We start from the raw sequence: 20,776 nt of genomic DNA on the forward strand, positions 1-20,776 counted from the left end.
TTATATTTCATCCCGTTGTGACTATTTCATCCCATTGCAAATGTATGATTGTTAATAGGAAAAGGCAGCTTGGACACATTTCTCCGAAATAACTGCCCTTGGTCAGACAAGGTAATTACAACCAGTTCAAGACATTGAACAACCTTAAACCTTTTGCACACGCAAAAAACAGAACTCTGTGCTTTTCCCAAATAACTTTAAATTCCTTCAGTGGCACTGCCTCTTGAAGTTTGAAGCCCTGAACCCCGGTTATTTCCTCTCATGCTGGCACAGAAGTAGTTTTACATTAGCTCAAGTCTTCTATTTGCATCCAAGTGACTGACTGTCGCCTCACGTTGCCTGCGTCTGGTTCAAAAAGAAAAAAAAACAAAACTACAGTGCGTCACTCGACTTCGATCACGTACATTCGGGGTCAGCTTGGGAGGAAATAACTCTCCATACCAGCAAACAAATTTGAGGGCATATAAACCCTGCAGGGGCTTGGAAAAGCCACATTCTTCATGAAACCAACAGGAAACCTTACAACGCTATGGAATACACAATTTGATTTTGCTTGTTTAAGATTAGAGCCGGAATACAAGAATACACACACACACACACACGCACACACACACACACAGGACACTGAATTGTCCATATGACTTTATAAGGAAAGAATATGGAAGTCTTTTCTCACTATCAATGAAAATAAAAAAAGGAAAAAAAAAACAAAATTGACCTGACCTTCTAATTAACCGATGTCTGACGCCTGCAAGTGATGTTAGGGTGCCTTCCGGTCAGTAGAGGTCGGAAAACATGACCGAACACACAAACTGTACACTGTACGACCAAATTAAGTTGTTAAGCTCATATCCAAATTGCATAATCTCTGACTGGAAGAGTTTTCTCTAACTCAGACCATTAATTCTCTGTGGCTCCTTCCAAACTCATTTGCAGAAAAGTCCAGCCTTTCTTACTCCAAGTAAATGCCTGCGGTTCTTTGCCCCGGGTAACATTTGTCTGTTTTACCAAGGTACATAACAGCGGTGAGAAGAGATAAACAAGTTGTCATAGAAACAATTAATGAGCTGAAAATCCTACCAGGCAAATCGCAGAACACAAGCATTAAGGAAACTCAGTGGAGAGCAAAAGAGAAAAAAAAAAAAACAGGAAAAAAAAAATCACTGAAATAGAATTAGAGACATAAAATTACAAAAAATTAAAGTCATAGAAATGATAAATCATGAGAAGAGCAAATAAATTCTTCATCAATAGAAACGTGCGGATGTAAAAGTAAAATAAAGTCACGTTTCTTTGGCAAATATGGCAAATAATGATTTTAACACAAAGACTGTAAAATAATATCCCTTTAGGTTTGATATCTTATAAAGGCTGAAGGTAACAAAAAAAAAGTTTGGGACTTTTTTCACAGGTTTTGCCTAAAATGTTGTAAAAATAAAAAGGTGGGAAATGTCAGAGGGCATCGATCACACTTTCTTATTTCTTTCTTATTATCTTGTTTATTATTGATATTAATATCTTATGTCTTACTATCACACGTGTCATCCATACCGAACGGGACAAATTTTTCTAATCATAAGTAACTGGTTAACTTAATGTCTCTTTCTGACTATTGCAACATTCATGTAGTTCATTCAATGCAAGTTCCACGGTTTAAACACTGAGATTTGTTGAAAACGTAGCATTCCGTCACAAATTTATAGTGTCTGTATTTAAACTGACCTGCCCACTCAGGTCACACCACTGCCTCCACCTTCCTCCGGGTCACATTCTGCCGTAATCTTATAAAGCAGATGGACTCCGAGGCTGGACAGAAATCGCCAGTCTGCATCTGCAGGAAGGCTCTTCCTCTTCATCTTCTTCTCAGACTTCTTCTGTCACTTCAGAAGCCCTGACAGGTAAAATCTCTTCATCACGCTGGCGTCACTGATCGATCTCCCCTTGCCTTCTCCGGATCAGGTATTGACACTTCTCTTGCTTCTCGGGGACGTTATGGAGGAAAATATTAGAATATCAGGCTGTGACGTACGGTTTGTCAAAGTTATCATGAAAAGGATTGCATTGTAGCTAAACAAAATCGACAATCTGTTATGGTTTTCTTGTATTCTCCCATATGACATTTTCAATCCTTCTTCATGAGCTATGGATTTGCACAGCAACGTTACGATCCCCCAAAAAAAGGGGTTTAGGGGTTTATTCGGATTAAACAAGGTTTTGGTTGGGGATGATTTTCTAAAAGGTACGAGAGAAGCGAGGGCACAGTAATCCATTTTTGGGGAACGCGGCAGACGTAAATGTTGACAATCGAAAGAGAAGAAGAGTAAAGGTTCGAGGAAGATCTCCTTTGAGAGATTCAAAAAAACCTCCAAGAAAGGCTCAGTTAGAGGGAAAAACAGAACATTACATTCTGTATTGATGTACCGACGCAGCCTTAAGAGATGTGCTGACAAAATTGTTAAGATTGTAAAGTTTTGGGGTAGTTTAGTTGTTTTTACCTCTTAGATTCAATGGAAGCCTATTTTCTGCAGGGAAAATAAACAAAAGTTTGTGGCGTACATAATCTAATCCTCACGAGGGGGATTTGAAACCATTTTTGGAACAAGACACTTGTAAAACAAAATTCATAATCTTATCTCGATCTGACTATAAATCTCTTATTTTAAAATCTGATTAAAGATGATTCGAGATCATTAAGATTCTATGCAAAATTGTTTGCCTGCCATCGATGCGATGACATCATGTCGACTTTCAGCTGATCTGAAACGTCGAGCAGCTGCCAGCCAGAGGTTGAGGTGGACATTTCTTTAAAATTTCATTGATAAACACAAACATTCTGACTTCTGAACTGTCGTAAAAGCCTGTAACAGCAGAGGTTCTGGTTTTGAGGTGTCTTTTTCATTCTTCAAAACTTGAAGTTAACTTCAGAAGAAAGAATAAGCAAAATTGTTGTTTGTTTGAGCAGTTATATTTCTAAATGAGGCACTATAAACTCTAAGCACCTAAAAATTTGATTCAACAGTATAAACTCTAATCTTAGTGAAAGATTTGGATGAAACTTACAACTTTCATATACTCAGGTATTACTTTCTCATTGCCACGTAATATTTCATGCAAAAAGCCAAAGGTGATATTTAAAAAACATTTTTACTACAGCTGGAACAACTAATCAATTAGTTTACACAACTACTTGGTTCCTAAATTGATATTCATAGACTTATTAAAAAAAAAGTAAAAATTCTGTGATTCCATGTAATCAAATGTGACTGTTTTATCAATGGCTCTTCATCCAGCAGATTTAATTTTCAAAGCTAAAATAATTGAATGTCTATTTCGCTCTTCTTGTGCTGTTTCTATTGATTTATCGTTTTCATGTTCATATATTTCTCCCTTTTCCGTCCCGCAATCTGCTCCGTCCTTCTCCTCAGCTCTTTTGGCTACCACAGAATGGTTGTCGCTGCCAATTTTTCTGAGGGAAATTTTGTTGAAATTCACTGAAATTTTCAGTCCGTAGACTTAAATTTAGACTGATAAGGAAAAAAAAATCAACCGGATTGGAAAATCACATTTTGCCAATTATTGTAGTGAAAGACATTTACGACTGCCAGTTTCGTGCCTGTTTGTAGCATTCCTTGGCCTAATTTGTAGTACGTTGAACGCGATTTATTTTCAAGGAATTGCGATAGAGCGCCATTCAGTGCCTATTTGCATACTTAAGGGGCTATGATAGAATTTAAAACACCATGTGATCATGAGATGCAACTGAACACCCTTTAAATGGGTCAACTCTGCAATTACAGGAAACCAATTCCAAGTGAAGACAGTGAGTGTTTTCTGAAATAGTCATGCTTTCCTTTTAGGGACGACTGGTCAAGGAAATCAAGATGGTTGAGCCTCATGACTGTACGGAGTGTAAGGTGTCTCTGTATGGACAGAAGTACATCCTGCGCGAGGAGAACCCTTACTGCATCAAGTGCTACGAGGCTCTCTTCTCCAACAACTGTGAACTGTGCCAGAAGCTTATCAACTGCACAGCCAAGGTGAAGATCTACGAGGGCAGATCCCAGCGGGAACAACGCAAAATAACCAATTGCATTAGAGTCCTCAACCCGGGCTGCAGTTTTTTATGACGTTAAGTGTACAGCAATTTTTCCACTAAAAAAAAAAAAGATATGGTGTCTGCTCTATGGTGATGGTTAAGCTAAGATATACTTTTTTTGATCTCCATAGGGGAAATTTTTTTGTCACAGCAGCTCAACAATGACAGTATCAAGAAATATGAGCATCAATATAAATAAAAGAGACATTTAATAGACATCCACAAATAAACAGACAGCAGAGTGAACAACAACAAGGATAAGAATAGACAACAGAATGAGTAAAAAACAGCAAGGGTGAGAATTGACAACCAAAACAACAACAAGGGTCAGAACAGAAACAAAGAGACAAAAATAAACTAATAAAGTAATCAGTTTACTCGCTTCTCCATTTTTATCCCAAATTTTTGTTCTCATTTTTTCCCACCAGATTAATAGGGATTTATAGGCCTAATTTCTCTGGATAATTTAATGAAGTATTGCCTTAATAATTTGATGAGCCACTTTCCTTGAAACAAATTAATTAATGCATGCAAAGTCAGAACATTGGCAGAAAGTTTAAAAACAAGTTGAGGCAAAATAGGTCAATATTTTAGTTTTAGAACTGGTGTGGAAATTGTGTTTTATATTTGAGAATGAGATATGTGAAAATTAAACCAGGGCAAATAAACCCACATTGAAAACTGTAATGACACTACCCTGGGGAGATGCACTTGGTAAAGTATATATTACTTTAGAAAAAGATTCATGAAAACAATAAGGAAAATACCCCAAAAACATGAAAAAAAGAAAAGTTTTACAAAAAAATGGGGAATTTCAAGTTTCAAGTAAGTTAAGATACTGCATCAGATGGCCTGCATTTAAATGCCGCCTCCAACATTCTTTGAAATAAATTCAGTTAATTTCACACCATTATACATCTGATCAACACATGGTTGATCACCAGCAGGTGTATCTTGCATTCTGTCTTCACCACTATGAGGTCCCGGTCAGTCTGTAGCCAGATCTTCTTCTCTCTGACCCGCAGGATCTGTCGTACAAGGATCGTCACTGGCACGGCGAATGCTTCCTCTGCATCAAATGCAGCCGCTCGCTTGTCGATCGGCCCTTTGCCACCAAGGATGACTTGCTGATGTGCACTGAATGCTACAGCAATGAGTATTCTGCCAAGTGCCATGCCTGCCTGAAGACCATCATGCCAGGTAAGGAGGATTAGAAATTGTTTACATAACTAGCAACCGTGTTATCTACATAAGCACAACATGGTAGGATCGATACCTGCACAAATGTTCCAATCATTGCGATTACCCACATAAAGTCTACCAAATTTAATTAAATCTATATTCATTGAAAATTTGGAACACACCCCTGAGATTTGTTGATTTATAAAAGAACTACCGTTGAGCACATATCATCATTGAAGAATTTATGAAGGCGCCATATCCAACTGTGTTTTTTGTGTTTTCAAAATAAAAAAGTAATCCATCAGCAATATCATCTGCAATATCATCTTAAAATTTATGGGATTTTACAATCAGAGGAGGCTTAGAAAGCCCATGAAATTTTATTGGATGTATAAATCAAAGTGATTGAAAAGTGCTTCCAGTTCTGAATCGTCTGTATTTTTACGATCATTTGTTTAATTGGCTGTGTATAAGACACAAGGTGCAGCTAACAGAAGTTAAAAATGGTCCTTGAACGGAGCTAAGAGGTTCTTGTAAGATTACCATTTCTTAGACGAAATCCATAAAAAAAAAAGAACCATTACTAAATTCTCTCAATCTGCAGATTTAGTTATGAAAAGGTGCTCAAATCTTGAAAAATATGCGTGTTTCTTTGAATACTAGGCAACACATGTCATTCGAGAGCATCGCAGATCATAGAGATAGACTATCTTGGTGTGCAGGTCATTAAAGATCAATAGGTCTTTATCTAAAGGTCTTTGACGTATAAAAATTGGTAATCTGTTTATCGCTGTCGCCATTTAGGACCGTTCAAGACGTAAAACACTTCTTTATCTTTATGAATTTAAATGAAATTACATTTTCATTGAATGGTTGGCTTTCTTAGTGGCACTGTGTCCGGACATTGTTTTCTAAGCTGCATTACATGATTTAAATAAATAATGATTATCGATCTATTGGTAATAATGTTTGAAAAAGACTTATATAATTGAGTGTGTTTACATATTTACAGAGTTTTGACGCTAACAAAGACGTAGAAGCTTTTAGTGATATGAGAATTTGTGTTGACATTTACACCAAATTGACTTTTGTTGCTTAAAAGATGTCTTCTTTTCACCCCCACCATCTTCTGCACACACACACACACACACACACACACACACACACCCCAGGCTCTAAAAAGATGGAGCATAAGGGCAACAGTTGGCATGAGACTTGCTTCACTTGCAACCGTTGCCAGCAACCCATCGGCACCAGGAGCTTCGTCCAGAAGGACGGCAACAATTACTGCCTGTCCTGCTACGAGAAGCAGTTCGCTCAGCAGTGCATCCAGTGCAAGAAGGTAACGTTATTAAACAAAGACTGGTGTAACATATCGATCATAAAATCATGAGCCAAAGTAAATATCTTAAATATTTAAGCTCGTCTCCCGGATGAACCCCTGGATGTTTCATTCGGCCTCAAAAGGCAAGATATATACCTAATATATATTCGAAGCTCCAGACAGCTGCAGTTGAAAATATGCATGCAGACCATCCCGCGAGCCAAGTGAATCTAAACAACCATAAAAAATAAATGATGCATCAGGGAAGTGGGTGATTGAAAAACAATAAATAGGACAGTAAACTGAAAAGGGCAGCATGTTTCTTTATAGCATTTAAAAGTTTGCTTGTGTTACAGCTGTTCATGCTAACGTGCTTTGGATTCCTGCATGAGTTGGTTGAAAATGTGAATTAGGCTTCTTGAGTCTGAAATCATGGAGCTGATTGACAGCATAAATACAGGAAGAGTTTATCATGTAGCTTTTATACATTTAGAGTAATCTTATCATATCTGAAGATAAAACAGGCTTTAGCATATAACTTAAACGTTTGACAGTAATTCAAATTTTATAGCGTTGTGGACCAATCAGAAATCAAAGATCTTGAGTTGGATATGTGGATTCTTCCTCCGGACAATATCTGTGAAATATGGGGATGTTGAGAATGACTCAAATTTCCTTCTTTTTCATCCCGATTTGAATCGCTAAAGATTTCTATATCTGATAAAACATCGCTTAAAGGTCCAGCGGAGGTTCAGTGGTCTGTCGATAACTGGGTGCACTGCAAAAACCCGGTGAATATTTGCAAATATGTAAGAGGAGTTCCCCAGATTTCAAAAGCTTATCGTAATATGGACAACGGCGTTTAGAATCTCATTTTTCAAATGCAATGCATTTGCTGTCCAGAAGGCTGTTAAAAGAATTTCCTCCATCCCGCAGTTAAGATCAATACTTGGAGTCATTTATGAGCCCTGATAACCTTTGGTATCAAACTTCCCGCGGGAGCTTTAAGACAAACACAAACACATTAGACGAAATCGATAGATATTGTGAACGACATTGATTTAAAACTGCCCATGTCTTTGACAGAATAAATCATTGAACTGAAATCATGTCTAAAGGTTAAAGTAGATTCCCTGCCTTCTGAGGCTGAAGAAGAAACTTCCCTTTCAGCTTTTTTCAGCAAATCATCCTTACATTTATCAAAATGCCTATCGCTGCGAAAGGGGGAAATAGGAGCGACACATGACTGCTATCGCCAGAGAGCAGATGGTCAGGCAGGCAGGATTTGGAGGCGTTTCCTCCTGCTAAAAGCTGTTCAGTGAGATGGTAGCTCTCCTGTGACTAAGTCAGCACTAAAAAGAAAGAATGAAGTCACGCAGCAATCTGAAGTCGCTCAGAGGCTCTGCATCTATAAAGAAGCTTCTTGAAACTGCTGCACACACAGTCACAAATGAAAAGCATAAATAACAAGTCTGCGTCACCTTGACGAAGACCTGGATCAGCAGCTTTTGTAGCCAAGTTGTAATTCACATATAGAGCCTGTGGGTCTGATGGTATTTGTATGACTATAATAATAACCACTATGGAAAATGCATATATGATACAGTATATGGCTGAACATATGTAAAAACAGTAAGAAACAAGAAGGAGAAACAAGAAGGTACATGTGTTTTAAGATTTATTTGTAATTCTGATTCGAATTCTGATGTTTATTGTCCTCGTTTGATTTGAATATATTTCTCACTCAGTCACTGAACCCCCACATCCATTTCTATGCAGAACATTTCTGGTATAAGCTAAAAGTTGATGCCCAAAGGCTTTTCCACTAAAAAAACAAAAAAAAAGCAAATCAATTTTGTGAGCATCCTGAAGCTGACTTTTGTCATAGTGTTCTGCTTATGAAAGCACCGGTCCGCATTGCAGTAAAAAAAATGTAAACGTAAGGATTGTGAAATTAAAATGTATCTAAGATATACCAAAATAGTTTGACAGTTAACTCTATTTGAATCACCCCTGAATTTTAAAGAAAACAACCTGAAAAAGCTTAGATTTCCCAGTGGATTTATTTTGACAATCTGTTTACGCTTCAGGCCTCAAAGTCATTAAGGAGTAAGTAAATAAAAAAAAAAAAAAAAACAATCACCCCCTTACACACAAACACATGACCGTACAACTCTGCCTTTAAATAACTGTATTTTCAACCAAATCAAATTTACCCCGGTGCTTCTCGGTCCCCTTTTTTTTTTCTCAAATTTTCGTTTCAGTTTCTCATATCGGTTACACTCCTGAAAGTATCACCGCACATTGAAACGGTGGTTTTAAGCTGCTCGGCCAATGTCTTTCAGCCCATCACCACTGGAGGGGTGAACTATCGTGACCAGCCCTGGCATAAAGAGTGCTTTGTTTGCACCGGCTGCAAGCTGCAGCTTGCTGGCCAGCGCTTCACCTCCCGGGACGAGTTTGCCTACTGCTTTGACTGCTTCTGCAACCTGTTTGCAAAGAAATGTGCTCATTGCACCACCCCGATCAGCGGTGAGTACGCCCCTGTTAAAGTGTCTGACGGAAAATGCCTCCGGCTTTTTTTATTTTTTATTTTTTTAGCTCAATAATCTTGATGTCAATAAAAATGTAACCGTTATTACACCTGAACAAAAGTCAAAGCATATGAAATGACAACAATATTGTAATTTCAAGGCAGTTTGAAGTCTTTTAGTCTGCGAAGCAAACATTTCGTCGTCACCCTGCAACCTGAAAGTGAACCGAAATCTAACCATTAGAAGGACTGAAAACTTTCCAAAAGTGTGTCTCATCCGAATCGTGAGGATGGCCTGCACATGCAGTGTGGAACAGCTCCAAACCTTTCATTTGATTTAACATCTGTAATTCATTCAACAACTAAATGGCAAATGATTATTAAGTTCGGCCTTTCCGAAATGAGGACTAGTGGTTGCAGTTCTTGGAAACTATCAAGGCTCATGAAATTAGAGTCCACCTCGTGCAAAGAACTGTGAAGAATGACAGTGAACTCTCATTGATATTTGTCGAGATTTTTTTTAATTCTGTGGAGGATGGGATCCAAATCCTGTTATAAAAAGTCTGAATTTACAAATCCTGTACAAAGAAATTCTGTTTTATATTTCAAATCAAAAATCAGAGGTAGTGCGTTAAGTGAGTCTATTGAACGCATTCAGACATTTGCTCTTGTTCTTTTGATATTTTTCACATTCTGAAGGACTCATTAGGTAAATATGCAAGGTTGTTGAAAGCACAAATATTAGAGCGGATTGGTTTCTTATTCAAAAACGAATAAAAAATATGTATAAATAAAAAGGTGAATAATAGGAGGAGAGAATAGGTCGAAACTAGTACTATTTGAATGGAGACGAAGCGACCGTGGCTGGTCAACCGTGACAAGATGCAATTTTGCAGAGTCTCCACACGGGGAGTGGAGAGTGCTGGCCAAGCACTTAGGGATTCGGAGATTTTGCAAACTCCTCTCCGTGTGTGTACCAAAAAAATAAAAATGATCATCAGCTGGCACTGCAACTGCTGGCATCATTCCTCAAACTTCCATTGAAACTGTCTATGGCTTAAACTATAGGGATTTCCAAAATAAATTTGATCAAGAAACATAAAGTTGAATGCAAGATTTTCATTTTAGCGCTGATGCATTTAAATATCCTTAAAAGTGGAGTCACAACTGGATGGATCTCAACAGCAGAAACTCCGGCGAAAATAGATAAAATGTTGAATATCTCGGTTTGCACTTAAAAAAGATCAAATCACGTGCCGCATATATCAAGCCGACATATTTAACATGGCCTGATGTTCAGACGGATCATATGCTTCCCTTTTTCATCCTGTGCATCCAATAACAGCCAATTACCGGATTATTACATTAGCGATTTCACGAGGTTTACTCATGGCTTCACTTTGCTTCTTTTGTCTCAGGTCTTGGTGGCAGTAAGTACATCTCGTTTGAGCAGCGCCAGTGGCACAATGACTGCTTCAACTGCAAACGGTGCTGTGTGTCCCTGGTTGGCCGGGGTTTCCTGACGTGCAAAGACGACATCTTGTGCCCCGACTGCGGCAGAGAGTGAGCGGCCTCCGGGCCTGAAAAGAGACGCAGCTGTCCAAAGAGCGGCGGCAGCACCATCCCATCTAACCTGATCTTTGCTTGTCGTGTCCGACGACGATTTTTACAGATTAACCTGCTCTGCATGTCGAAGCCGTAATTGCTTTTATAGTCATGGAAATAAGCATTCATTCAAAAATGTAGGTTTGTATTTTGTGGAACATAACACTTCTTGAAACCTCTAGAGGGGAACTAAAACAACATAAGAATAGATATTTTAGAGCAAAAACAAAGGTTATCATGGTTGTATTATTGTGTTCTTTCATTAAAATAAATAGTTTGTTCATTCTAACAACATCTATTTTGTTCATGGAAATCTGTATCCGTATCTGTATCTGTAAAAAATAAAAGTGTTCTGATTCGATACACTTCAATTCAGACTCATTTCTATCTGTTGTGACAACTGGAACATTAATTGTATATATATGATTTACACACAGAGGGAAATGTCATCAGAATCTTGGACAGTATATCGACAGGCTATTCGACCAATGTGACAAGTCTTCGGTATATGACAAAAAAAAAAAAAAAAAATTTACTATTTTGAAAGCTGAAAATTAGCTGATATGGACCGTTTCTAATAATATTTGCAGCTAATGCCATGCAGATCAAGCAAAGTCATCTGATGTCAACCATTATCAGTCCTACCTTGAAAGAATTCACAGAGTTCAAATGTCAATAATTCATCAATGAATGAAGGGATCAAGATAAACCATGTGTGTTCTTTCTCCCAATCTGGTATGCAGTATTGGACATTGAGAGGAAACACAGACTATCCAGCTGACTGTCATATTTCTTGGTTTGAGCCATCCTCTTTTGATGTGTCAGATTCAAGACACTCACAAAATTGAAAAATGACAAATTTCATATTTCTAAATAAAGTTAATTAAACAAAATCTAATAAAGTGGTAGATATTAAATAAGTTGATTAAATCCTTTTGATAGAGAATACTATTTGAACACTTTTACATTAATGTTACACACTTTGGCAGCTTTCTCTGCTTTTCCAAATCGAATTTTTCCTTTTTCTTCAACTACAAAGCAGTCAGATATGTCTTCATCAGTAAATGAAATTATTTTAAATCTTCCTCTTTTCCTTTCGACAGCCCCCATTTATGGGTCGTCACAGCAAATCAGCCTCCCCTTATCATAAATTACAATAAGTAAATCTGTGGGCTACGTTTTTATGCCACGAGTCACAATGTTTTGTGCAAGACATATGACCACATTTGTTTTTAAAGACAAGGGAACATTGATTATCCGCAAGTTAAAGTTTGTTATGGAAATAAAGACTCGACCCTCAGTTCATCATTGAATCAATCTTGGTGAAGCAGCTGGAAATCCCTGAGTTTCCACTCTATCAGAAATCAAGGCTCTGCTAGTATTTCATTTATTGAGAGTGTTGGCGTGACATCCTTCAAAATAAAGTCGAGTAAGACAGCAGCACCTAATATACGATCTTTGGCTGAACCACCGGAAGTGGGAAGCAGGTGCCACAGGAAGTGAGTCCTCGCCCGGTGTCTGCTGAAGAAGAAGACTAAGAAGAGGATAACGGCATTTAACTGGGACACATCTTTAAGCTAACACAGCCAGTTAAAAATAACAATAAATGTAAGAGCTGCTTTTTTGAAGCACTGATATTTGTCTCTTACTTTTAAAATGCGTGGCTGCAACGAAGTCAACGGGTTGACGTTGGGGTAACTAGCTAGCCGGCTAACCGAATTAGCTATGCTTTGTTAGCGACAATGCAGTGTTAAACTAAACAGATAACATCTCTCGGAAGAGATTCGCCATGGGTTTTTCTCCGTCATAATTAATCGGTATTTATGTGCTGTATCCAAATTTATATCCATCTTGAAATCTGACTCATTCATTCAAGTCCGCAAACGCGAGCTTAAGCTAATTTGGCTCACATCGATAATGAGTGCAATCGGGAAGACATCCTTGTAGCTTCTTTCGCACGCATTTAAATGCAAAACAGGTTAATTTCGCCCCAATACTATTTTCCTAAACAGAATGATAATAATAATTTGATGCTGGTTTTGTCGTTTGTAGCATCACAGACAGGGGGCGCTGCTGCCTCTAGCTGCTCTAAACGCTCCACAAAATTTAATTCAAATTAAAAAACGCGTTAATTAGGCTTTTCATGAGCGATTCACGACTTCCATATGTTCGTAATTTTCTTAGTTGGACACTCTCTAGATCTAAATGTATTTGCCATGTTGTTTGTCCTTGTCCTGTTAAGAATTGAACATTTCAAAAGGAAAAGCTATTTGAGTTGTGCATATGTAAACTCAATATGCTGCTGCTGTTGAAGAAATTGCCTTAAGTCAGACTTAGAGCTTGCATGTATGCAGATGCATTGGAATGAATTATTCTCTTCTCATTATTATTATGATTATTCAGCTGAAATGAGTGCTGCAGTACCCAACCACCGGAGGACCAAGCCTGGAGGTAACACACGGGCGTCACTGTACATGATGGCTGTGATGTATTTCACGGTCCTTTAGAGAAAACTTTAAAATTTGCATAACTAAGGCAAAACCCCAATGGGGGAAAATGGATTTTCAGCTATGCTGGTTGCATGTGCAGCACTCCATGGGTTTGCATCTTCTCAGTATTCCTCAGAAGCATTAATTAGCTTGTAAACAAAGTGATGAAGCAGAGAGAGCTAATGTATTTCTCTGCTCATTGTAGGCATAAAGCCCGGAGCGACACTTAGTGGCGTGACTGGACCAACCTCCCAGATCCCGGGTCTGTCCCAGAGTGCTGATGAAAACACTCCAGCGGTGGAGAGGATTAGCGGACGGCGGGTCGGGATATTTGAGACGGACTCGGACTACGTCAAGCTTGCCAAACAAGGAGGGCATAAAGGTGAATTCTCAGTTGTTTGGTTTGAGGAAAAAAAAAACGAATCTCTACATCTATATGAATGTTATTTAATTTAACCACAATGAGTGACTGACAGCAGGACTATAGTATGGGCTAAAAGTTAATATAAAAATTAGAGCCCTTTTTAATTTCATAAATGTATGTCCTATATTTTGGTGAAGGTATTAAAGAACACATTTCAGTAATACACAGAAACATTTTGTCTGGTGAATTATAAAGATGACATCAATTTGAGCTGCATTGAAACAAAAAAAAAACAAACACAGAAGTGCATAAACTGGTTTCCTTTGGCATCAACATTGTGATTTCCAAGTCACCATGTCTTCCTCGCTCCCAGTTTGGCAGTTGTGTAATGATAATAATTCTAAATCATATATCTAGAATATTTTCAATATCCAGTGGTTTTCAGGTAACAATAAATCTCTCCTTCTTCCTTGTGGATTACCCTGCCCACAGTGGATATGATACTGAAGAGGTTCCGAAAGTTACTTTGAAAGTAAAAAACAATCCCATCTCAACTGTTTGACGTTGCCACATGTGGCTCAACTATTTGAAATGTAAATCTTGAACGAGTGGCTTATCAGTCCTGCACCTGAAAGCAAAGACCCTACTCCAGAAATATCTCAGCAGCCCCTTTTGTTCAAACAAAGTGCATCATTGCTGATTTCACTGTGTTTAGTTTGCACATTGAGCTGACAGAAACACTGTCTCCATCTGTTCAGCACTTCTTCAATACAAGATGCACAACTTCCTTGCTTTACACACCGGGGTCTTTGAGTGCTGATGACAGAAACGCAAAGAACCACCGTGTAACTTCACACACAGAACAGTGAAAATACATCGTCCCCCACCCTCACTGCTGTTACACTCTCAAATGACTGGATGATAATAGAGTACAGTACTAGTAATATGGAAAGAAGATTGTAAATTGATGAAGAATTGGTTATTGTTAAGAAAGTGGAGTTTGAAAGTGGTTTTGGTATAATTCTTGTTCAGGAAAGGAGGTAGTTTTATTTTTAGTTCCCTCTTATCGGGGAGTGTTCTTAAAAGGGTGCGTGAGAACAAAAGTGTCCCGACTGCTGTAATCTTCAGGACCTTTTGGAGAGTTTTGTTTTGCACAGTCATGTCAGAATGCTGATGAAGTTTTAGATGCTTGGATTTCTTCCATGGAGGTGGAGACTGGTGTCAGCCCTTAACATAAGCAAATATTAACCGAACAGTTTGTCCTCTGTGAGTTCAGATGATACTCCACCGCAGTTGACAGGGAAAACACTTTTCTTCTTTTGGGATGAACTGTCCCTTTAATGACTGACTGATGCATTGTTTGATTTGTAGCCTGTTCAGCTGGTTGTGAAGACAGATCAGCAGTATCATGTGCTGAAATTAGTATGGGGACAAAGATGTCATCTGCCTAAAAGTCAATGAAAATATAAAAAAATTCCGATTTGCATTTTTTTTTCCTTACTGAGGGCATTTTTTCAATATACTGTAATACAATTGACTTAGAGCAGATCTTACTAGCGTCTATAGATCTTCTCCTCTCCTACTTTTTTACTACTGTTTTATTCATACATGCCCGCTCCTCCCTGCAGGGCTGTTGAGTCATGATGTGGATTCGGATCAAAAGCCTGGGCCTACTTACTCTCCATCTAACTGGTTCGGAGAAGACGAGTCAAAGAGGTAACGATACTGTTGAAACGTGTGCTATTAATCCAGCTACGTGAGGCAGTACCTTCAGACAAGCCGTCTTGTTTGGTTTCCCCCTCACTTCTCTTACCTGAAGCGTGATTCAAAAAAAGATTAATAGAATTCATTTCAGAATCCAGACGTTTAATTAAACTTCGGGTTAACTTTGTTAGAGAAACATGCAGAATCTCGTCATCAGTGTTTCATCAGTCCAATTCCATGTCTTAAGAACGAGGCAGAAGTTTTGAAATGCTTTGGCTGCCAGCAAAGTTTCCCAGAATGTAATGAGTGGCTGCTGCTGGTGTCACATGGTCTGTCACCACGGTTTTGTACTTACAGCGGAAGCAAAGCTACATCTCCTGACAGCCAGGTGAAGGGCGGCCGGCAGCTGCTGGCTGCACCCTTTGGCACTGATAACTGTTCGAGCTGGGAAAGAGAGACTGATAGCTTTACCCATGATAAAGAGAAGGTGAACCACGAGTCGCCCCATGTCGATGTCTGCCATCTTTTTCAGTTATTTTCATCACATCGCCACATTGAGTTCTCTCCATTAGCGCATCCCATTTTCCTCAGAATTCATTTGGTTTCTTTGATTGGTTTGTAGTTTAATTTAACTGCAATGTGTTTTTTTTTTTTTTTTTTTAACGACAAATAATGTAAGTTGTCACACTGTACTTTTAATACCTTTCGCCCACATTATATCACTGGCTTTATTTTGGTTTTTAAGGAAACACGTATTTTACTTATAGAGCACCAACAATTAGTTGAATCACTGTGGGTTTGATTTTTACATAGACCAGTTAAAATTGTCAAAGGTTAGCTTTTTAAATTTGATTTTTTTTTTTTTTTACATCTGTATGACTGCAAGTTTGCATATTTGGATTGTGAATATTGGTATTTATTTTGTTCTATTATACTTAAGGGATCACCTTTGACATTTCAAACATTTCTGACCACTTTTAGAGCCATTAAGAAATCAATTTATTGAAACTTACCAAAAATGAAAATAAGGCGACTCACTGTCTGATGTCAATACTGTCCTACTGCTGGCTAAGAATTCAAGCAGGATCAAAATATTAAATTGTTATTCATATTTTATCATGTGTTTGTTGATGTGCAGTTTATCCAAGGGTGAGTAGTAGCTGTTTATTCATTTTGACCGATGTCATTTCAAAGGATACGTTCTGGAAGAAAAGTTGATCTAATATTGAAAGTATATGAGTGACGTAGCACGTCGACAGGTGACCCTAATGTATGAGAAACTCAATTTCAATTCTTACAGGTATGAAATCCATAGACAATTAATTAGTTGTTGTTGCTTTAAGGATAAAGTGGGTGTTTCCTTCAGCCGTTTTCACTGCATGACTAATTCCTTCTGGCTTTCTCTTTATTTCACAAGTATTGCGTCACCCAGGTCCAGCCCACCTGCTCATCTTCATCAGTCCATTCCGCTACATCTCCCTGTGCCCACACTGGCAAACGTTTGCCCATGAACTTGTCTTTATCTTGCAGACTTCCCCTGATGGCACCACTAGCCAGATGGAAGGTCTGTCTCTAAACAGCAAATATAAGAGAACGTGAGTGAATCCCGCCGTGCCTCATATTCCAACTCCAGTGGGTGGTCAACGGGTGCAGAGATGACGGATGGGTCCTCTGTTGCCTCCTCAGGTCTCATGATAAGAAAGCCCCCCCTGTCAGCATGTCCAAGCTCTTGAGTCACGGCTACATGGAGGACAAGAAGAAGTCTCCCACTGATGATGACGCATCAAGTATGACAATTTTGATCAAATAGAACGTAACCCTGCCTGTCTTTATTTGAAAAGCTTGTTTTCTTTCCCTCTAAAACCTGACGAGTGTTACATTTTAAACTGATTGGAACAATTACGTTTTGCACTCGGCGAATTCAAATTTATCGCTGCTTGGAGACACTTATCTGCTTGATAAAAAGCAGCTTTATTGGAACGTCATAGTCCAGCCACATGTCAGCCTAATGCTGTGCCATCTGGAAATAAATTAAAATAACGATACTCAGGAGCCACCGTCTATACATCAAAATCTGAACAGCATGGCAGACAATCCAAGAATCACTCCACTCCTGCCTGGTAATGAAGAGTCTCCCACAACGAGCTGAGAGTGACATATTTTTCCTTAAATAAAAATGTACTATATAGGGTTTAACAGGCACAGGTAGAAGTGCGCATATGTTTAAAATGAACCATTTGTTTTCGTCTAACTGGCTCGTCAGTTTAAAGAGACTCCAAAGTCAAATCCAGACTCACTGGTCCCCTTAGCCCAGTCATCTCCAGTCTGGCAGTGACATTTTTGTTTGACATATAGTCATGGGTGTGGCTCACTTTTGTACTTTTGTATCTTTCACCACTTCACTCACTCACTCACTCACTCACTCACTCACTCACTCACTCACTCACTCACTCAGTGTTTAAATCCTGATTGGATATTGCAGTGTAAAAGTAAAAGCCTCCTTTTTATGCAAGGCTTTACATTAAACCGAAAGAGCAAAACATACAAAACCACATAAAAACAAACAAAAAAAATCATACTTTATTTGAGTTTTTTGGAAAAAAGAAAAAAGAAAAAGAGAACATAATTTAGACAGTGAGAAGGAAAAAAAAACTCAGCGTGTTTCATTAGAAAGTCTGATAAAAGTAGGACGTGCTCGTCGGACATTTATTTCAACCTTAGTTTCCGTGGTTGATTTTTAGTATGCCAGGGTCACATGACCTCCAGCTCAGTCTGCGTAACCGCACAATCACCGTGGGAAATTTGTTAACGGACTCGTATTAACAAGAGCAACCGCCCTCGCCATGCCGGAGTAGCATTTCCTGTGGACCTGCGGTATAGAAGTGAACCCCAACCCTTATCGCAAACATGCACAAATAAGGGATAATTTCCAGAGACTGATGTTGTGTTTTCATTTCCAGGCGTGACCTCAGAGCAAACCAGCACCGTGGTGTCGGAGCTGGACGCGGACGATCTGGAGTAGTGTGTTTCAGGCGGCCGCTCCCAGGAGAAGAGGGTCGTTGGATTCACGGGGTCACACATCCACAGACACGCCACAACGCCTCCTCTTGGATTAACACACACGTTTATTTTACATCCACTGACTACTAGTTTTGGTACTCGTGTTGATGCAAGGCTACTGTCCTTTATTTATTTGCTCTGATTTGTTCAACAACAAAAAAAAAAAATCACACAGGTTTTGACAAGTAGATGTGTCGCTGTAATTTTTATTTCTGTAAAAAAAAGGTTTCTCGATTTGAAAGACGAGTTGTGAGCAGGGCAGGAAACTAATTCGGACATTTTACAACTTGCCATTTTGACGACTTGACTTTATTTCAACCCAAAATAAGCGTCTGCGGCTGCTCCCGGCAGCTGGTGTTAGTTTCCCTTCCTGGTTGTATGAAGATCGAGTACATATTAGAAGTGTTTGTGCTAATCTGCTGTTTTTCAGTAACGTGATGTGTTTGTGTTCATCTGGACTCAGTGCTTTCTGAAGGGAAGTCACAGATGTGCGTTTGGGCCGCGGGTGTGTGGTTATAGCCGGCCTGCAGCAGAGACCCCTCGCCATCAGCAGGTTTGCTTAAAAAATTGGCCAAACAGGAGTTTCAGCTTGTTGCTCTGCAAAAGGGTTTCTCTTGAATATTTCCCAGAATATTAGTAACCGAGATAGTCCAGATCAATATAGAGGTAGTCTTTTATTGGTTATTGTTAACAATTTTACTAAACAGTAGGAAATTACTTTTTATTCTCTTATTTTCAAATGAAAACCTTTGTTTGAAAAGCTCAATAACTGTATTATTATTTTACAGTTGTTCAGGTTGGACAGTTCAGTAGTTGTCAGGTAATTTTTTTCAGCAAAAATCAATTGGAATTTTTGGGGGGAAACCGACTTGTGCACATTGGCGAAACATGTAAAATTCCTCCTCCGTATATCAAAATGTATCTCAGGATTATTTAAAATGAAATCTGAAATTGGGCGAAATGTCTTAAGAATAGGCTAAAATCTGAAGGAAATCGCAGCAATATGAGCGCAGTTTCAAACTGACCCTAAGCGACAGGGTTTGCTGCAGTTTTCTTAGCAGATTAACATTTGGAAAAGCTTCTTTGTGTGTCAGGAGACGTTTCTGTAGCCGAATTAGGGCTAGCGGGGTCAGGAGAGTCTGGCACCTTCATCTGAGAACCCCCGCTGCACGTTGCATCTGGGCGAAGGGTTCCCTCCAATACGCGGGATGAATCCTTTTGAGCCGCAGATCAAGAAACACCAATCTGTGTTGTAAATTCATCGCTCCCAATTAGGAAGCCCCTCGCTAAATTAACCACAGGCCAAGCGTTTGATGGCGCTCCAGACATGTCAGCAACCCTGCTGTCCGCTCAAAAGGTGCGGCTCTATCTCTCGCTCTCCTCCAGGGCGACGTCGCAACAGATGAAGCGCCCTGGGAACCATTACTGAAATCTCCTGCAGAACAAGCAAGCTGAAAGTCCAACACGACGCCAGTCCCCGGGACCACTGAGTGTTTTTAATAGTGAGTTCTGAACATGCCAACCAAGCAGTTTTACCCTGCCCATGCAGCGTTTCCACTTCGTTAGACGGCAAGTAAGAGAACTTTTTTCAGTGTTCGTGCACGGCCTTCAGACGAGCTCGGATCAAGTATTATCAACCGCACACACCTCGGAACATGAAGAAGGCGCAGGGGTTTGTTCAGGAACACCTCACGATGTAACCGATGCTTTCGCTGGCACATTAATTTGACTGTCAGAACATCCAGGAAATGTAATAGATTCCCGTGACATTTGACAGACAGTCGCGCCTTCAGTCATTTAAACAGCTTTTACTTATTTATTTTCCTTGCCATCGATGCGACAGTGACGGGGGAAATCCTAATCCTACAGACGCGCGTCTGGAGAGAAAAATTGAAAATGATGGGAAGGAGCTGGAAAGAAAACGTAAGCCCCGACTTTGTCCTCCAGGACAGGTTTCCAGTGTGGCGGCGGCGCTCCTGGGAGGGGGCTGCAAAACAATATTACTTTGGTTTTTATAATTTACCTCACGTGCATGTGGGCAAAGTTATTTAGCAAGAGAAACCGGAACTAATTAGAGAACATTTTTTGAATGAAAATTAAATACCGTGCGCTTAAAGATGGGTGTAAATCCACATTTTGATTGAAGAAAGTTTTTAGTTGAACCACCAATGTGGTCGACCTTAAAAGGTCCCCCGTTTTACCAACTATTATTCTGATCTCTGTCATTTCTTGCAAATTTTTCATTCAATTTCTTTACACACTGCTGTGAAGTGACAAATATTCTCACATCATTTCTAGCTTTTAACTCACGTCAGACTCATTTTATGATCTCCGGTCGAACATTCAAAGCCACATGATATTCAGCTGGCGGTACTTTATTCCAGCGCCTGTCTGGGGGCGTGCCCACCCCACACTTTGA

General features: G+C 39.2%; 2 protein-coding genes across 3 annotated transcripts; both read left to right on the plus strand.

Annotated features, from left to right (window-relative positions):
- The first annotated feature begins 1,771 nt into the window (after nucleotides 1-1,771).
- Nucleotides 1,772-11,089, plus strand: LOC147233556 (four and a half LIM domains protein 2-like). 2 transcript variants are annotated; one of them, XM_086147519.1, is made up of 6 exons: nucleotides 1,772-1,898; nucleotides 3,858-4,037; nucleotides 5,122-5,296; nucleotides 6,451-6,620; nucleotides 8,948-9,134; nucleotides 10,554-11,089. In XM_086147519.1, the coding sequence occupies exons 2-6, from the start codon at nucleotides 3,882-3,884 to the stop codon at nucleotides 10,700-10,702; spliced, it is 837 nt and encodes a 278-aa protein (XP_086003645.1). In that variant the 5' UTR covers nucleotides 1,772-1,898; nucleotides 3,858-3,881; the 3' UTR covers nucleotides 10,703-11,089. The 2 variants fall into 2 exon arrangements, with proteins under 2 accessions (XP_086003645.1, XP_086003644.1); XM_086147518.1 differs by having other exon boundaries at nucleotides 1,825-1,959.
- A 1,127-nt stretch (nucleotides 11,090-12,216) lies between these two features.
- Nucleotides 12,217-19,197, plus strand: LOC147233557 (uncharacterized protein C7orf57 homolog). Its single transcript, XM_086148509.1, has 8 exons — nucleotides 12,217-12,348; nucleotides 13,144-13,191; nucleotides 13,435-13,611; nucleotides 15,222-15,309; nucleotides 15,655-15,784; nucleotides 16,828-16,892; nucleotides 16,984-17,084; nucleotides 18,258-19,197. Exons 2-8 carry the CDS (start codon nucleotides 13,149-13,151, stop codon nucleotides 18,317-18,319), a joined length of 666 nt encoding a protein of 221 aa, XP_086004635.1. The 5' UTR covers nucleotides 12,217-12,348; nucleotides 13,144-13,148; the 3' UTR covers nucleotides 18,320-19,197.
- The last annotated feature ends 1,579 nt before the right edge of the window (nucleotides 19,198-20,776 follow it).

The sequence above is a fragment of the Fistularia commersonii genome, chromosome 6 (genome assembly GCF_037954325.1).
Source record: "Fistularia commersonii isolate RoL2024-O1a breed Wild chromosome 6, RoL_Fcom_v1.0, whole genome shotgun sequence".
NCBI classification, from domain to species: domain Eukaryota; kingdom Metazoa; phylum Chordata; class Actinopteri; order Syngnathiformes; family Fistulariidae; genus Fistularia; species Fistularia commersonii.